A 19,419-nucleotide genomic window follows, 5' to 3' on the forward strand; every position below is an offset into this window, starting at 1 on the left:
ACGACTCTGGAAACTTCACCATCTTTGAATAAAGAGAACATGTTGAAAAAAAGTGGAGAAAAGCTTTTCTGCTGCCATCATTGGTTGCCTGGCATTGACTGTTGTCTTCTTCCTTTTGGAGCACAGTGTTTTCATAGTCAAGGCAACATAGTCAAGTAATTATGTTTCCAATATTACCAGCAAAACTTAACTTCACTGTCATGGCAGATAAGAAATTAGAATAGTCAATTAAAACGTATTGAGTATCAGCTCTATGCTAGGCACTGTGATATACATTGTCTCATAGCCCCCCAAAGTATATTGTACATTAACCTTGCAGATTCTCTTTCATATTTAGAAAATACCATTTTCTTTTTTTAACATTAGTGAGATTCTGGCTCAAGGAAGCCAATTCCTTGTGGTTTTAATAGGAGAGACATGCTTCAGCTATTTCTCTTAGCCAAGTTAGGAAAGTGTAATCACTTTTGACCATGCCCTGAAATATTCATTTACCTTGCCTTCAAGTGTTAAGTTTGGTCACTTCCCAAATAATCATTTAAGAGAAATTGACTATAATCAGAGATTAAAGAACAATCTTCACAATCCATTTAAATTTTTTCAAGGTATTTACTATAAGTCATTTAAAGTTAGCAAGCTGTCAAATTTTAGCTATTAAATGTTGACATTTGAAAGAAAAAAATTATCAAGGGATGTCTATTTTAAATGAAAATTAAATTATAACTTTACAGTTACACAACATCTTAAGGAGAGCTGTTTCCCTCTTTATTATAGCTGTGTGTTCTATACATACAGTATATGGATTTTATGACTTTGAGAAATAGAGGTAGGTGAGTGCTGCTGCAGAAATAGAAAGTTCTTCCATGACATAAGTATATACTGTCACTTTCTTTTGTTTCCTGGTACCTCTCAGTTCATTTTAAAACCTAGGCATAGGCTGGCCAGTTAGCTCAGTTGGTTAGAGCACAGACTTATAATACCAAGGTCCCAGGTTCAGATCCCCGTACCAGTCAGCTGCAAAAAAAAAAACAAAGAAAAAAACCCTAGGCATAAATATTACCCCTCTTTTATATTCGTTTTTATTGTCATTGTAACCTGTCAGTTCTTTCACTTAACTTTTTCTGTTCTGGGTGGTGGTGTTAGACACGCCATTGGCGTTGGATGTTTGGTGAAGTGTTTGTACAGCCCTTGTGCACCCTTCATCCATCAGGTCATTCTCACTGCACGGCTCTTTGGTGGGTAGGAGAGATACAGTGGTGTGTCTGAGATCTCACAGGAAGTGACTGTCCAGGAATCCAGTTCTAGAACTGACCCCGAGACCTCCATTCTTTTTACTCCATATTGAGAACACAGCAGGAAAGGGGATTTATTCCAATGGCTGTGGAGTATTGTTTTTCACAGGATTCCAAGAAGCTGAGCTATGTCTCAGTAATCATTTGATATAAGCACTGTGGGGGGAAAAAATCTTTTTAGTGCTTGTTTTCCTTGTAACTGCCTAATCTGTCCTTTTTTGCTATTGACATTTATTGGTTTTCCACCTTCGTATCAGATGCTCAGAGCTTAGCAATCTGGTCATTTTACCAATGCCATATTGAGAGGTGAAGCTGACTAGCTTAGTGTCTCACAGCAAGTTAGTGGTAGCAGAATTGACTAGAACCCAGACCCCTGGACTCATTACTCTCACATTCCACCACATGAGAGTGCCACCTCTGCATGCCTTTACCTTATAGTGCCACCAGCCACATCTACCCAGAGAAAAGATGCTCGTGCTCCCTCTTTTAAGAGCACAGCCAGTTTTGTGTGTATGAGTATATGAAAGATCTCCAAAACCTTGTGAAAGATTATAAGACAAAATTTAAGAATCATTTTTTGAGAACAGTTTTCTCAAACTGCTGGTCCCTGTTGGACCCTATGACATTTTCCTTTGCTCTCTCCTGCTTTTCTTTTCTACCTTAAATCTCTGGTGTAGTTTTTCTATGTGCTAGTACAAGAAAAGCAATAATGAAAACATCACAGTGTTATCTAATATTTACTTAGAGCTTGATACTTTCAAGATACAATTTTTAAATTTTGGTTGAAAGGGAATGTACATACACTGAATGCACAGATCTTAAGTGTGCAGCGTGAGTTCTTACACATTCATATACATGAGTACCCACCGCCCATCACCCCAGGAAGCTCCCTGGTACCTTTTCAGTCAGAACCCCATTGTCCCTCGAAGTAATTACTATTCTGACTTGTATCAGTGGAGAGTAGTCTTGCCTATTGTTGTCATGTAATTGGAATCATGCCTTTTGTGATTCATCCATGTTATTGTTATTTATTCTTTATTATAGCTGTGTAGCATCCCTTTTCTGATAATACCACAGTTTATTCATACCACAGTTCATTCATAATTATGATTACACCAAATTTATGATTATACCAAATTATTATACCACAGTTTTTATTAGACGACAATTTGTTCAGCCATGGTAGACATTTGATTGCTTTCAAATTTTAAGAATTATGAATAAAGATGCTATATATATTCTAGGACATATCATTTGGTGGACATATGAGGGTACTTTAAAACATTTGTGGAAAAATAGAATTAAAAGATAATATGAATCTTTTCATGAACTTTTTGAACATTCCTCATGTATTGGATAAATTCCTAGGAGTTATAAAACTTACATGACCTTAAAACATTTTTGCATACTTTATTTCATCTGAGATGCTCCAAAACCCCATGAGATAGCTAGGATGAGTAGTATTTCTATTCTATTTTTGAGGAAAATTAGTTATGAAAAGGTCAGGTGGCTTGTCCAGGGTTTCTGAGAAACAGAGAGCTAATAAGGTTATGGTTGTGTTCTCCACATTAGGTTGCACTATGGCCTTTATAGCATGAAATAAGTTACAGGTAGCAGTAGTGAAACCCAAAGTTTGTCACTTAAGGCAAAATACATGCAAACTGACTTTTCTTGATTTTTTTTATACATCTGGATTACGAGTGATTCTTTGGAATCATCCGATGGTGTTAGAATCAGCCTGATGGAAGCCATTAATTTGGGAATTTGTAACGGTCTGAGCAGAAGCCAATTGTTGATTTTTAATCTCATGGAGGGATGGGACTGGAAGTTTCTATATAAGGGTATTGATTCCATTTCCTTGCTTGTGGCCAGTGTTGTATTTAAGTGTACTTAAAAAGTAGTAATTTATCATTTCATAAAGATCTCCAGGTAAGGAGTCTCTTTCTCAGTAACCCCAAGTAAATGATGGTGGTTTGAGGAAGGAGGAGTGTGTCATACAGATGTCCTTTCTGTTTATTCTCTACTTTTTCAGCATATTGCACAGGGAAAGAACACAAGAAAAGATGAGACCCTTTTCTTCTGCATTCAGAGAATCTGTCATTTTTATTGAGAAAGCAGGCCAATCACTGAGTTCTCTTCTTTATCTCTAGTGTCCCTGTCACTGCACAGCCTGGAACTACTTGCAGTTAAAAACTCTGATGATGAGGAGTGATATGTGGAAGAGATCAGCCTTGCCCAGGGCTTTGGGAAGGATAATGGATGGCAGCCCATCTTTTAACCATAATTTGCTTACGCAGAAATGTGAAGCAGATCTGTCAGGAAAATCAGTTGCAGATGTTTAGCACGAAGGAAATGACGGGCTTTTTTGCTGCTGTTTCTCTCTTCCTATGAATTTGGCCTAGTCTCAGAGATGTGCCATTTGTGTTTAATTATATATGCCATGGTCATATTGTGCAGACTGTCCTATCTTAATTTATCCTTTAATTGCTGTGTGAAAGGGGATTTGCAGGTAGAGAGGGAATGGGAATTGGAGTTTTTAGAGGCTGAGTGCCGGAAAACAATAAGGAGTTTTCATATTCATCAATAAGTTACCTACCATGTACAGTATCAGGTTACCTAGGGGTAGGCAATAAAAGATATAGTCAACTATAGAATCACTGAGCCCAGAAAGTTTGTTATATGTTTGGAAGTGCTGGTCATCTGTGGTTTTTGTCAGGACACAGCTCTACTTTTCACTGTTTTCACCCCAACTGGATTAATTAAATCTTATCTTTTAGCTATATATTCCCAATATAGGAAGGATCATGCAAGGGTTAATGTAGTAGGAGAGTAGGAGAGGAGAGGTACAAAATAAAAATCATTTTATATTAGTGATAAATAATCATTAGGAAGCCCACTTAAAAAGATAAATTTGGGAATCTAGTAGAGAGCACAGTTTATATAACCTTTAAGCATAAACTATATGCAAATAAATGTATGGATTTCTTATTTATATTTGGCCCTCAGAAACCTTTATTAATGATCCCCCAGAATAAAAATAAATAGAACTAAAGATGTAGAAGCTGCATGACAGTTCTGTTCCAGACTGCCCCAATGCTAGGATTTTTCCATCTCTTAGAACCCTGTACATCGTCCGGTTTGGGTCAAGAATGGGCTATGGAAAGATCCATAAATGTCCCTAAAAGAGAGTAAATTCTTAATCTCTCAATCAAATTTGAAGTTAATGAATGAGGAGGTGGCTTTCACTGGGGAAAGCAAAGTTCAGGAAAGAGGCTGACTCAGCAAACCGCCACAGCCATGTCCATGGTGCTCATGAAGGCAGCACCCAGTTGTGCAGATATGGCCTTTTGTACATGAGCAACGGCAGGACACAGAGCTCGCTTCCTGAGACTTGCTACACGCAGCCTAATATTTAAAGGGTGACTTTGGTTTATAATTTATTAAAGAGACATTTTAGTTTAATTATAGGTCTCAGGTTTCAGAGGCCTTGATTGTATCTGTTGGGTTAGGGCTAGGGCCCACAGACCCTTCAAACCCATTGTACAGACCGAGTCACAGACTCTTCACATGCCAGGCTGGGTAACTGGACCCCTCACATACAGGTCCACAAGCTAGGTAATTGGGAAAGATCCCAGGAGCCACTGGCAAACAACACGAGCTCAGTCTCAGTGCTCAGCTTCCTCAGCAGCAGCAGTGGCAGTGGTGGCCTCCCAGGACGTCCCCGGGGGCCCTGGCAGCAACAGCTTCCAGCAGCAGTAGTGGCCTCCCTGAGGGCGGGGGCGCCTATGGATCAGAGCCACTCGTCCTTTATACTTAAGTCCGATAACCCATGTCACCTGGGTGTGAGTCAAGACGACTCAGGAACACCTGGGTGCACATGCACAATTACATTAGACAATAACCAAGGAACACCTGGACACATTTGCATATTTACATCAAATGCTTAGAAAGACTCCGAACCCCCGAGGGACCCTGACCATTTATCTTCACTTTCCCTACAGTATCTATTGTACCACAAAAGTAACAGGAATGTATAAGGGAAAGTAGTTCTTGCCATTTTTTTTTCATGTTGGAAAAGTGAGAAAATTCATTTTCTCTCTTGGGTAGAGGCAACTGCAGGAGAGCAGAGGTGAGCTGGAGGGTTGGCTTTGCTCCCCGCATGTGTGCTCCGTGCACGCCACCCTGATGAATGCTAACAGAGTAGCCCCAGCTTCCACTGCCCTCTTTAGAACACTCACTACTGCAGGCGGGTGTTGTGCTACCAGAAGATCACCTTCTAGTGTTAGGATAGATAGGCGTTGACAGAACCTAGATATTAGATGCAGCTGCTACATGCCTTGAAGGAAAAGGCTCCTCACCACTATCTCTCAGAAAGACAGGGTGGAAGGAGATGTTTGGATAATTTTCAAGGGCACCTTTTAAAATTCGAATGTCATTCCTAGATCCTCACAGACTTCACTTCGGGGACTTTGCTTTTCTCCGTCTCTGAGCCTTTTATAGAAGCTTTGGGTCTGAAACGCTGATGCTGAATAGAAGCTTTCTCATTTTTGTTATCCGCCTGTTTTCAAACAATTTCTAGCACAAATTGAAGGATTTCCATAAAAGGAATTAAACAACTCCCCAAGCTTACCCATTTGTATGTTTTGCATCTCTTACAAGAAGTCCTCCTTTTACTTCTTTAGTCTTCAGTGGAGTTCAAGAACAGATGATTACAGTCTTGACTTGATTCTTGAGTTCCTTTCAATAGAGATCAAGACATACTGGTTTGGGGTGCTTGGTTATTTTCCTAATCTTAACTAGCTATATTAGTCCGTTTCTGTTGCTTATAACAAAATACATGGAACTGGGTAATTTATAAAGAAAATTAAATTTATTGCTTACAGTTTCGGAGACTAGAAAGTCCAAAGTCCAGGGAACACGTTTGGTGAAGGCCTTGGTGGTCGTAACAGTGACCCAGGAGTCTCACATGGCGGAAAACGGCAGAGCAGAGAGAGACTAACCTCTCATGTGCTCTTCTTTTAAAGCCCTTAGAACCATGCCCATGACCACCATTTTTAATCCATTCACTACAGCATGGTCCTACAACCTAATCACCTCTTCAAAACCCTACCTTTTAATTACCATAATAGAATTTCCCACCCTCACAGTTACAGTGGGGATTTAAGCTTCAGTGAGGTTACTTGGGCATCCAATCTGTAGCACAAGACAGTTTATCCCCTGTGGAGACAGAAATGTAAATATCAGGTGTCCATCGGGCTGATACAGGACCCTGGCACATAGTCACTGTCTCGATAAGCCATGTCATTCCTACCTCTTCACAAGAACTTTCTCTGGTGATTAGTTAGTATGGACTATTGAACCTCAAAATTGGTTTTCTCATGCAGTGCCAGATGAAGGAGAGTCTGCCACGAGGATACTTCTTTGGGCCATTTGCAGTGAGACTTTGCTAAGCAAGACTTCCTAAGTTTGCCTGTGATAATGCAAGTAAATTGTTCTCTCCATTAAAAGAGGCAAAAATGTCATTTTGGTACTATAATTGACTTTCTATTCTCAGTTTCTGGCCCCCAAAGAAACACCAAATGAAGATGCAGCAGCCAGATTTGAAGAAGGTGGTGATGTGGATGATTTAGTAAGTACTTTTAATACATACTAGGTGTTCTAATGACTGAAATCACCAGAGCTGTAAATAAGCCACAAAAGCTGCTTATCATAGACTTGTTTCTTATTTGTGTTTAAATTTCTAACACGCCAAAAGCTTCCGATACTATTATTTATTGCCATTATAAATTTAGTCAGATAAGTAATTTCATAATGGCAATTCCTATATTTGTGTTTTTGGCTATATTGTTCATTCAAATTAATTCACTACTTTAAAGGGCTAAAAAAGCTAGGAAGCCTGTTCCTTTAGAAGCAAAATGTTATAATTTACTGAAAATAAGCAATACAAAACTAAGCAATACAACATGTAATTTGTGTGGGTTGACAAATGAAAACAGCCTTTAAAAAGCCTACTTCTTAAATGTTCTCAATTAACTTAATATAAACAAAAATAGACTGATAGGCATTTGAGGATTTCTGGACCTCATTACACCATGTTGCGGATGCCTGGCAAGTTGTGTAAATGTTGGTTTTTGTATCCATCTTTTACGTTTGGAAACTTGCTGCCTTTAAGCCTCGTATGACAACTGTCCACCCAAAACTACATAGTACCCTTTATCCCTTTTGTGGAGAAGTTCTTAGTACTGAAATGAGGAGACTTGGTATTTAACTCCTAAAATAGCCTTGAATAAGTGTGCAAGTCCATGCATGCCTACTAGTGTAGAGAAGCATTTTCATTAAACCCTCTCTCACCTGAGAAGCAGTGATCTGAAGTTGGCCTAAATATGTTGCTCTTGTTTATAGCTGGACATGATATAGTTCGTGGACGTGTGGGGAATCTAAGAGTTGCCATCGCTGTGGTGCTGGGAGTTCTAACAGAACAACCTGGAGGAGGCCATTCAAGGGGAACCAGACCTCTGGAGATAGTGCCAGCAGGTTACTCGGAAGTGAATTACCAATTCTCTGTGGAATGAATACCTACACATATATATTGTAAGGGATAACTTAGACCCCATATAGGTTTATAAAGAGTCATTGTTATTTTCTTATTGGTGTATTATTTCTTTTATATTTTTATTGATCTTAATATGTTACACACATGCTTTAAAGTTTTCAGAAAATAGATTTCTTCCTGACCTGTTATACTGGTGAAGATTGCGACCCTCATGAAGTGATTAACATCTTACTGGAATCATGGCATGGTTATTGGTGGGTTTATCAACCCTTCCCAGGAGGCCTTTGTCTGATCTTCCAACAGCAATCACAACTTATGCTGATAGAGCAATAGCATTTGTTTACTATCAGCCAGTAGCTGGGTTAGGAAAATCATGGGTAAAGACTGACCCATTTCTCTTTTTAGTTAAGACTTTTTAATCACCACATTACTTTAGCTCAATCTATAGGTGGTTTTCCTGAAGCAGAGTGGGAAGTGGAGCACAGTTTCCCTGCATATCCATCATAAGCGGTGGGTTATGGTGGTATCTCATGAAAAAAAGACCCTGTTTTGGACCAGCCTCTTCAATTTCAGTGAACCTTAAAAAAACAAAAACAAAAACTGAGAAATTCATCACCAATTGTTAAGGGTATATCATTTCAGTATTCTGTACTTGCAGGTCTCAAAGAGAAAAAGTTAGGTTGTATTAAAACACTTCTTAATTTCCCAGTCTTTCCCACCTCTACATAAGCCAACATATCTCTCTGGATGATGTTTGCTTTCCTAAACAAGAAAATAGCAAAGCCTTATTTTCTTTGTTTCCTGTCCTCATTGCTTCCCCAAGCTCTAACTCCCTTCCTTGGTGTCACAAACTTCTTGGTGCCCAGTCTGCCATATCCTCAGCATCTCCATATGTGGTCACTGATGCACTTCATTTGGCACATATAACGTTAAAAGTGTAAATGACTATTGCTTCTAATTGCTGATTGTCTGCAAAAGACTTCTTTGGTGCTGTGTTGAGAAAGACCCTCAGGCACTGATTGAAAATGGATCTCTGAGATGGAACATCATTTATTCAGCTGAGGAGAAAGAGAAGAGTGGTTCTTTGGGCTTCTAAGACGTACCTTGATACGATGCACATTTGAGTCAAACTTGATATACAGGTGCCTGTTTAAAGCAATTCCAGGGAAGGAAACCTTGTCATATTGTCCAGCTGAATAGTTAAAGCCCAGGGAATGTTTGTGACTTGGACAAAACTGAGACATTCTTAGAATCACAAAGTGAAAACTATTTTTGTAAATTCTACATTATTCTCATCAGATCTTCCTGGCAATATGAATCAGCTCAGTAAGTATGGCCCCACAAGCACCCCTATCTTTGGTAGTTTGGGGAATTTTCTCTTAGAAGCAATAATCTTTCTGTCAAACCAGGAAAAGTTTGAATCAAGTTAGTCCTTTCAATTTTCTCATACCTTTTGATTTAGGTTGTATGTATCAGGATTATTTGTGCTTCCCTAACCCTGCTTTCACCTAAGTTATCTGAATAGCTGAAGGAAGAAATGAATTTCATAGGCTAGGGAGAGGAAGGACTAAATTAGCCATGTAATTTCCAAATCCATTTCATGTTGGCACAGTATGTGTACTGTATAGACTTTGTCATAACATACTGTTTTGAGTAGGGATGTCATGTTTTCCAAAAACACACCAAGGTCGCATTTCCCAGAGATGAGATTTGCAGATCTCCAGAACTCCACTCCTGCTGACTGTAGCCTTGGAGAACAGCAAGTGCTATGTTGTCCTCAATAGGCCACGGGCTAGTCCTCAAAAGCCCAGTAGTCCCACAAATAATAGTATTGTCTGTAAATTGGAAGTCACTGATTATGGTCCTTGTCACCTTTGGTCTTCTTTGTCAGTAAAATTTGTAGACTTAGAAAGCAGAGATAAAAGAGGGGTCTCACCCCCCAGTCACAACCCAAATGACGCTATGCATTTAAAATGCCCCCTCAAGTGTAGGTGCTGCCCCACTGTTAAAAAAACCAGTATTTTAAATGTTGGATTTTAATCCTTTGCCAATTAATTTACACATAAAATTTAGAATCCTGGAAAATTCTTTGGAAAGCCATGTTGGGGTTAGACAGTTTTTTTTACCTAGACCAGGATGGTTTTGAAAATAACTTTATTTTTATTTTGAATATGAGCACTGCCAATGACTGGCTTTGTAGCTAATTTTGATTCAGGCAACGGATATTCTGTTTGCTCCACTGTCTCTCTCATAGGCCTAATTCCATATTGTCTCCTCAACCCCCAGGTATTCTAGTTTCAGAACACAAGCTGGTGGCACATTCAGAGCAGATGCCATGAGGGGAGAGAACACTGGCCTAGCCCAGATCCCAGACAGAGTTGTGCCTCTGCTGCTTGCTACATGCGTGGTCTTTGTTAAGATGCTGAATCTGTTACCTGCCTCACAGGCTTATTAAGTAACAGCATGCCCATGGAAGTACTCTAAACTCCAAAGTCCTTTCCACAAATGAGGTGCTTTTAAGAAAACTCCAAATAGGAGGGAGGCATCAGCTCAACATACAAACTGTTTAATAGGTCTGCCTCCTGTCTTTATTTCCATCTTATTTCTTGTAGAACTTGAATATTCCGTTGCTAATTTGCATAATTATCTATTGTTATTGGACTTAGGGTTTTTTAAATCTAGTTAGTTACTATGTAGAAAAATAAAGTCTGTGTGATCAAGATAGTGGGTTAGGACCCAGGGTAGATTTTCATAGTGTTGACAGTGCATCCCAGTTTACCGGGGAATTGTCCTGGCATAATTAATAGCACTCTTTCACTCTCAAAAGTGTCCTGATATGTATTATACATTATATGGTCACCCTGGGTTTTGATTATATTATGTTAGTATCACAACCAGGTCCCAAGGAATGGCCATTTCTTGCCTTGCCAACTGCCCCTCTCCTGCTAACTTCCTGTGGAGCTAAATGCATGAAGAGTGAACAGCAAATGGAAATCACACTGCTTTCATATTAGCTTGTTCCAAAGATCTTTCGAACAGCTAGGTCTGGCTTAGGTGGCCTAGGTGGCTTAGGTCTGTTGTCTGTCTCTTCCATCCAGATCTTAACCACCAACTGGCTGCCAAGCCTGAGACTGTAAAAGCATCTGGTTGGGCCTGCTCAGAGAGTAGGCCCTAGGCTGGCCCGTGGCTCACTCGGTAGAGTGCGGTGCTGATAACACCAAGGCCACGGGTTCGGATCCTATATAGGGATGGCCGGTTTGCTCACTGGCTGAGCGTGGTGCTGACAACACCAAGCCAAGGGTTGAGATCCCCTTACCGGTCATCTTTTTTAAAAAAAAAAAAAAAAAAGAAAGAGTAGGCCCAGGCTTTGCTGCCTGGCTGGCAGCATGCAGCACAAAGTGTAAATGCATATGACTGTTCAACACACATATGGCCTGTTAGTGTTTTAATGACACCTAACAGTATGGCCCAGTAGTGAGTCATCTTTGTAAGTCCCCTCCCTCTACTGGGCAGGGGAATATCAGGAGGGTGGTGGGGAAAGGAGCATTCCCTAACCCCTCATTTTCACCCCATTTACATCAGTCCACCTAATCAGAAATAGAATTGCTAATCCCTGCTTAGTGTTGGCTCTCTGTGATCATTTAGAAAGGAAGGAAACACCCCTTTTGTCCATCCAAACGTAACCCAGGACTACCTTTTGCTCTTTAGAGAGACATAATGGCATAGTGCTTCAAAGCATCACCTGAATATTAGGTACTCCTAGGTTTATTAAATCCCAATGTCAGTAGCACTTAACAGCTATGTGGCCTTAGCAGGTTTCTTAACCTCTATAAACTACACAATAATGAAACCACTTGCATTTCATCTGTGGGCAGGATGGCCTAAGAGAAGACAGGACCTTCTCAGCCAGAGGATTTTCATAGATGACTGCAGGAGTGGGCTGCAAATAATGGAAATGGGTTGGCTGGTTAGGTCAGTTGGTAGAACATGTGCTAAGAACACCAAGGTCAAGGGTTCAGACCCCTGTACCAGCCAGCCACCAAAAAAAAAAAGGATCATGGAAACAGGTGCTGCCTAGAGTGTGGAGAAAGCAGTCCCAGACACATGCCCCATCCATAGTCTCCCATTTGACATTTCACAGGCCACCCACCTTTGCACTGCAGCGTTGGGAGGCGAGGAAGGGGGTAATGGCACTGACATAGGGTCTGACAGACCTGGGATGGGGTCTTAGTGTGGGTGAGTCTCTGCGTTTCTCTAAGCCCTTCCCTGTTACCTTTTCAGTGTTCTGGGAATTATAACTGCCCTCACAGGGTTATTGTTAGGTTTAACGAGCTCATATAGTATTTAGCCTGTTGACAAAACAGTATGGAAAATAAAACTTAACTTTGTAGGAAAATTCCTCCTTCGAAACAGGTACGGTTTATTGGGTAAATACTTCGATGAACTACTTGGGGGACTGGATGGTGGCAAGATGGGGAGAGGAATGTGGACAGAAGATGGCACCCTGGGCAAGCTTAGAAACAAGGTGGTAGCAGTGATGTCCTGGCTGCTTCCACCCTTGCTGCTGATGACAATTCTATTGTAAGTGAAGGCAGAGATGGAGGCGGAGAAAGAGAAAGAAGAGTAATGGGGCAGCCGCAGAGGAAGGCAACTTCGGGGGAGCAGGGAAGCACAGGTGTCTAAGGGCATGCTGTTCTGAATTCATCCTGTGGGGGGTGAGTGCATCTTCGGCTCCCCACTGCATGTTCAGTGCAATATTCACTTCTCATTAATGTGTTTGAAGTTGGTTATTTTAGGGGACATATATAAATAAGTGCTACGAAGTGTGACCAGTTTCAAGGAGGGCAAGGGTGAAAACAGGATACCCAGGGGAGTGCAGTCATCTCTGGATTACATGGATGTCTTGCTGATTAAACCCAAAGTTGGTCCAATGCAGGTGACAATGAACTCTGTTCCTTTTTTTTTTTTTTTTTTTTTTAAAGATGACCGGTAAGGGGATCTCAACCCTTGGCTTGGTGTTGTCAGCACCACGCTCAGCCAGTGAGCAAACCGGCCATCCCTATATAGGATCCGAACCCGTGGCCTTGGTGTTATCAGCACCGCACTCTACCGAGTGAGCCACGGGCCGGCCTGAACTCTGTTCCTTTTTTAGGTTGAAATAGATCCCCTGGTGCCTCCACCTATGGCCAAAATCCAGCATCTGTGTAGGTCTCCATTCAGAAGTGAGAACAAAAGTGAACTCTATTTTTGAGAGTTACTGCAGGTAACAACTCAGCCAAGAAAGCACAAAGGGTTGCATGTGTGAGACATTTGCCATTGCTCATAGTTTAAAATTGTATTCCAAGCTGTTGGGTTTGAATTTGATTAAGTGAGGGCAGACTGGGGCAAGATCAAACACAGTGTCAAAGAATCACGCATATTCCATCTGGCCACATCACTTTTGTTGTTTATTTCAAAGTTGCTGGGTCTGTTACTAGTGTTAAGGCTTTATGCCATGCTGAGGGGGTCTCTCCTAGAGATTTTGAAAACAGGGCAGAGATTCCTTTCCCCCTTCTCTGATAGTCATTCCTCTCAGGTTAGAAACAATCCTGCCTAGAGGCAGGGGGATGGACATGGTGTATCCTGGCAAATTTGGGCAATCTTATGTAATGTGTGCATGACTTTTCTCTATCTCTGCCCTAGTTAAGAATAAAAGATCGAGAAACATGTTCCATTGCTTATCAGTTTGTGTTGACAAAAGTTGGCAGAGGGTGGGCGTAAAGGAAATCAGGGCATTTCTGAAGCCAGGTGGTATAATACTCCAGCCCCACCTGGGAATGTCTGGTAAGGATTGAGAAATCCCAGCAACAGCTCTTTTGAGTCTGTCCTGTCATTTCCATAGCTTCAGCAACACCTGGCACCATTCTTGTCCACACTGAATTCCAGTGGCCTGTGTCCCAATGTTTGCTAGATGAGATGACTAGAACAGAAGGTACTCACCTCTGAGAAGATTGGAGTCTATCTGAGACCAGACAGCAAGCTGAGGAATGAGATCTATACAAAGTCATGTCAAAATACCAGTCCTCTCCCGACTTTTTTTTTACTAAAAGGGGAAGAATAACCCAAAACCACTGTATCAAATGAACAGAACTGAGATAGGCATTGTCCCCCTGCCTCTGCCTTATGGAGGTGAGGCACAGGCAGTGGGAGAAAGGAGGTCCCGGGCCACTAGAAACACTCCATTTGTTGGTCATTCAAAGCCGATGGGAGGCAGGGACTTAAAAAAAGAACAAAAGGGCAAGAGTTCTTGATGTTCTTCAAAGTCATCCTGGCAGGCAATACACTTATTGGTCATCCTTTTAAAGCAAACCATGTGCATGGTTTTGATCAATATTCACAAGGTTTAACCAGAGGTGACTTTTCACTGTTTTCAAACATCAAATATACTCTCAAAAGTTGGAGACCACTGAAGATACCCAAAAGGATATATAACAGGTTCCAAAGACAATTTGAAAGAAAGTTTTACTCAATAACAACATAAATATATTTTGGTGCAAATGACCTAAGTTTCCATTTCAAAGGGGCCATGTTCTTCAGCAGGAGGAGGCTTCCTAGGGTTTATGTTTATTCAAACAGACCTGTGGACTCTTGTCCCTGGAGATAGAGAATTCCTGTCTTTCTCTCTCCACCTGGCATAGGCACACGAGAGACAGTGGAAAGGACAACACAATCTTTGGAGAAGCCAGAAACCTCATGGGTCCAGTAGTCCGTTTCACAGGATCTTTTCAAGTATAGTGTTTCTTCAAATCCAAAATACCATTAATTTTGTTAAGGGAGAAAAAAAAAATAAAGCTGGAAGTCATTTTAATTTACATTCCAGTTTTTAAAATGTTAAAATGCTACAGAATATGTTATTAGTAGGGATAAAATAAAGTGCCTATCTCTTACTGTCCTCACTGGTGTCGTGGCACAGATGTGAATGACACTCAGAGACAACTCCACCTTTGTCCACAACTTGCTTTGTCATCCAGTGTACATGGCTCAAATGGGCCACCTGTTCTCTCCCACAGAACAGACAGCTGCGTCTCAGGGGACGTTGGAGGCAGAAGACAATGGGCAGCTCTGTAAGGGAAAAAAAGACAACTTGAGTTCTAGATGGGAGGAGCTGTGTGTACGAAGGGTCTTATAGTTCGTGGAAAGACACATTATCATTTAATTCTATTTTTCCGCAAACTTTTTGAAATACCCTTGTATGTGTGCATGCTTGTGTGCGTGTGTTTCAACAGTCAGTCACATCACAATGTGTCACTTCACCTGGCTCCTTTGTTTAAAGATTTCTCTCCCTTCTTCCCAACTCCCTGGGCCCTGGATCCTCCAACAGAGTCAAGGTTAGATGCCTTTTATGGGCCACTTTGATTAGTGTCCCGATAGAGGCTTAATCACCACTCATATACTGCCATCCGCCCACTGGCAAAGGGAGGCAAGGGAAGTACACAATTCTAATTAGTAGTCTAAACAGAGAGGATGCTTGAAGCTTCACAACTGAAGAGTAGTGTGTGTGTGAGATAGTAGGGGGCAAAAATATTTCCTTGTATTCGTGTGTGTAAAATATGTGCACACAGACTCAAACCCTGTAAAACACGCAGCACATACACTGTCATTCCACACACAAGGCACAATCTCTGTGCCCAGTGTGCATGCATACATGCACGTATTTCCTTCCTGGGCCAGGGTATTAGTTTCTTACGGCACCTTATAAGGACACCAGTCATATTGGATTAGGAGCCTACTCTACTCCAGGATGACTTCATCTTAATTACATCAACAAAGATGCTATTTCTTAATAAGTTCACATTATGAAGTACTAGGGGTTAGGACTTTAACATAGCTTTTGGGGGGAACACAGTTCAACCCATAACAGGTTATTGTGCCTGCAGAGAATAAAGATGTGGAGTTAGGAGAAAGATCAGTGTGGGGGTGAGGGGGAAGGAGAGGGTTTGAGCTAGGGAAACACACACACATGAGCAGGCCTTTGGAGAGTGTGTTTTTGTATCTGTCAGATACCTAGAACAGCACTTGAAATATGGGACTCAATAACTTTAGTCCCCACTTTTCTATAAATAATGAGCGTGTGTGTGGTTCTTGCTGTGTGTGAATGTGATGAATGTTTGTCCATCTTTTGTAGGTGGAAAGGGTCAGACTGCTAAATCAGCAAGAAAGAGTCTGCATTTATTGAAAATGTGAGTATAAAACAAGCTGCAGGTGCTGTATAAACATTAGCTGTTACTATTGATATGTATGTGTCCTTGTGTCCTTTTATTTATGAGTTCTTATATATAAGGAAAGAGACCATGTGGTTGGTCTTACCTGGTCTAGGCATGTGATCCTGTCCTTTTATGATTGTCCTTATGGGTATTTTGTGGGCTACAGTGATCTAATCCAACACCACGGCTGGCAGGAAGGGATGCCTTTCTACTGATTGATATTCCAGCTGCTCTACAAACAGGTCTGTGTGCCCACCCATTCCCTGACGTGTGTCCTTGGTTTCTTGTCCATAAAATTCAATTTTATAAACATGTATTGAGCCCCTGCTATATCCATAACTCTCCTGGGCACTCCAGAAGTTTAGAGTTGGAAGAACACACATTGCTTGTCCTTCAGAAGTTCATGGTTCTCTAGGGAGAGAAGCTCACAAATAGCCAGAATCCATGGGTAAGAAGGGCTGTAAGAGGCACTGAAGAGATTAATTTCAGTCTTGGTAACTGGGGATGCTTTCTGGAGTTGGTGGCCTTTAAGATGGACCACAAATACGACAAGAATTGAATACAGAGGATAGGAGCAGGACGTTCAAATAGAGGACGCAGCAGAGTTCAGGCCAGGTCCAGGAAAGGGTAAGTGGTTTGGTCTGCCTGGAGATAGGGTGCATGATGGAAAATAGCGTTAGAATACAAAGACAGCTTAGGGCAATTACGTTTTACAGAGAGAAATGCAATCAGAAGGGCACTTCAGCAAGGTTATTCTGGCAGCAATGTGCAGATAGTATGGACAGGCTCTGAAGAGGCAGGAGCCAGGGAGAACCATTCACAGGTCGTTGGAATAGCCTCGGAGAGAGATATTGAGGGTCCAAACCAGTCCAGCCCCCGAGGGAGTACAGATGAGGGATGGAGGGATGACTGAGAGCCCGACCACACTGACAGCCACTGGGTGGTGAGATTCTGTCCCTTGGGTCCTGAGATTCTTGGGGAAAAGTGGCCCAATGTTGAGGGCATGTGCCCATAAGCCCCCTCAGCCCACTTGTAAGGTTGGGTTGGCTTGTCCCCCAGCCTGTCCCCTCTCTCAGAGCAAGCCACCTGCCCTGCTTGCTGCTCCACCTTGACATACCTGTCCTTTCTGCCTCAGCCATGTCCCTCTCTGACCTTTTCTCTTTCTTCAGGGAGGTGCTTACAATTTGCCACCTCCTGTCTTCTGCAGCCTCCTCCTGCAAAGCTCTTGCCCATGTTACCTTTGCCTGTGTGCCCTGTGGAAAAGAACCAAAATAAGCTGCTATCTTTCCAGGGCTGGAGGTGTGCCAGCCCCACCTTCATGCGCTCAAGGAGCATTTACTGACCACCCTGCAACTCTGTCCTGCCCAGATCTGGGGTCCTGTCCCTGGTACCCACACTTTGTGAGAAGTAGGGTAATAATCACAGAGGCTGGCTATTGTGAGGGATCAGGCAGGGCCACAGAGCTGCTCCTGGTGCAGTGGTTCTCAGTCGTCACGTTCAAATCACCGGAAAACTCCTGAAGCCCAAGTCACTGGCCCTACTATCACATAGGAGCCAGGCAGCAGTAGTGTTTGAAGGTCCCCCGCTGATTCCAGTGTATGGCCAAGTTTGGAGCCATGTCCTGGTGTTTCCCTCCTACTCTTGGCAATATGTAGCTCTAAATATCTGCATGGAGTGAGACTGGCAGAAAGACTGTCTAGTTCCTCCTTCCTCTATAGGTTGGAGGCACTTGAACTCTATGCATGTCAGGACTAGGGTGGACCAGGCAGGGACTCTTCCTTTAAGTCTCTCCCTTGAACTCGAACTCTTAAGCCATCTCTTGGTGTGAATCGAAGTGTCCCACAAAGATGACCCCAATTTCCTGCCAGCCTTCTGCTGTCTTAGCTATACTTGCTCAATACTAATTCAGCCTGACCTCTTGTCTCCGAGCCATCTTCTCTTTACTGTATTCTGTTTGTACCAAAAAGCACAAATGCTTACTAAAAGCATGAAAGCCTACTGGAGTATACACATGGGTTAATTCAAGGTCCTACTCAATCTAGGACATCTCCATTTTTATTCCTGCGAGTATGTGAGTCGCACGTGACAAGCCCAGCCAGAGGAGGAATCCTGCACCATCACCACCACTACCCCCCTCTTTCTTTCTGGTGATAATATGGTAAAATGATGATAAGAGGTTGTGTTGAGGATATAGAAAAAGAGAGGGGCTGGTCTAATGTGTTACTATAAAAGATCATTTCTAGGAGGTTCCAGAGACCCCAAAGCTCCCTCCACACCGTCACTGTTCTGAAAGTGTACCTTTCTCATTCCCATAGCTCAAGACTTTGGTCCTTGTTCAATGAAGATCCTTCTAATAAAGATAATAGTTTAAACTCTTACAGCTATTTATATTGTGGTGTGAATGATGCATCCAGATTAAGTTTTGTTTCAGAAGAGCATTGGGGGCTGAGAGATGGGGGAAGAGGTGATGTAGAAACTAACAGAATTTCTGTAAACTGAAATCAAACTTCATAGCTTTTCTTGGTTGTGAGGGCACAGAGAGGCACCTAGTCACTTACCGTGGCTTCATTCAGGTGAGAAGCCCACATTCAATCTCACTCTGATGTCCCAGGACCTGGGGGCTGCATAAAAAATACAGAAGTATGATACCTCTCTGTCTCACCAAAGGTGTTGGGGTTCATTCTCAGTCTGAGACCTTCCTTCCCCTCTGGGTTCTGACCATAGATGTAAGCATACCATGATCATAGCCATTTGGGGACCAAAATAGTAGTCTTATTTATGGCCAAAAAAGCACTTTCCCCCATGTAGGGTTTCTAGTACCGTGGGCTGAAGAGAACTGCTTGAGCCTGAGGCCTTATTTAGCAGCTTTGCAGCTACTGGCAGGACAAAGAAAGAGAATGATGGGAATGTCTCCACATGGAGACTGTGATGGTTCATTTTATGTACCAACTTGCCTGGGCTGAAGGTTGCCCAGTTAGCTGGTAAAACATTATTACTCAGTGTATCTGTGAGGTGTTGCTGGAAGAGATTAGCATTTGAATCAGTAGACCAAGTAGAGAAGATTCTTCCTTACCCATGTGGGTGGGCATCATCCAGTCTCTTGAGGGCCCAGATAGAACAAAAAGCCAGAGGAGGAGGGGACCGTCCACTTAGCTCAGTTGTTTAGAGTACAGCCTTATAATACCAAAGTGAAGAGTGGATTAATTCACTCTCCTGTTGGAGCTGGGACATCCATCTCCTGCCATCAGACGTCGGCACTCAGTTCTAAGGATTTCAGAGAATTACATCACTGGCTTTCCTGGTTCTCCAGCTTGCAGATGGCAGATAGTGGGAC

At 42.1% G+C, this 19,419-nt stretch overlaps 1 protein-coding gene across 2 annotated transcripts in view; it reads left to right on the forward strand.

The window, feature by feature from the left end:
* XRCC5 (X-ray repair cross complementing 5) overlaps positions 1 to 7,932 on the forward strand; it is an 83,852-nt gene extending 75,920 nt beyond the window's left edge. Inside the window, exons 20-21 of one of the 2 annotated variants that reach the window (XM_063095034.1) lie at positions 6,844 to 6,918; positions 7,692 to 7,932. In XM_063095034.1, coding sequence (XP_062951104.1) covers positions 6,844 to 6,918; positions 7,692 to 7,706 — 90 coding nt within the window. In that variant the 3' untranslated portion in view covers positions 7,707 to 7,932. Of the gene's footprint in view, positions 1 to 6,843; positions 6,919 to 7,691 lie in introns of those variants that run through there. The other variant, XR_010023415.1, reaches the window with a different exon arrangement.
* Positions 7,933 to 19,419: the final 11,487 nt, after the last annotated feature.

The sequence above is a fragment of the Cynocephalus volans genome, chromosome 1 (assembly GCF_027409185.1).
Source record: "Cynocephalus volans isolate mCynVol1 chromosome 1, mCynVol1.pri, whole genome shotgun sequence".
NCBI classification, from domain to species: Eukaryota; Metazoa; Chordata; class Mammalia; order Dermoptera; family Cynocephalidae; genus Cynocephalus; species Cynocephalus volans.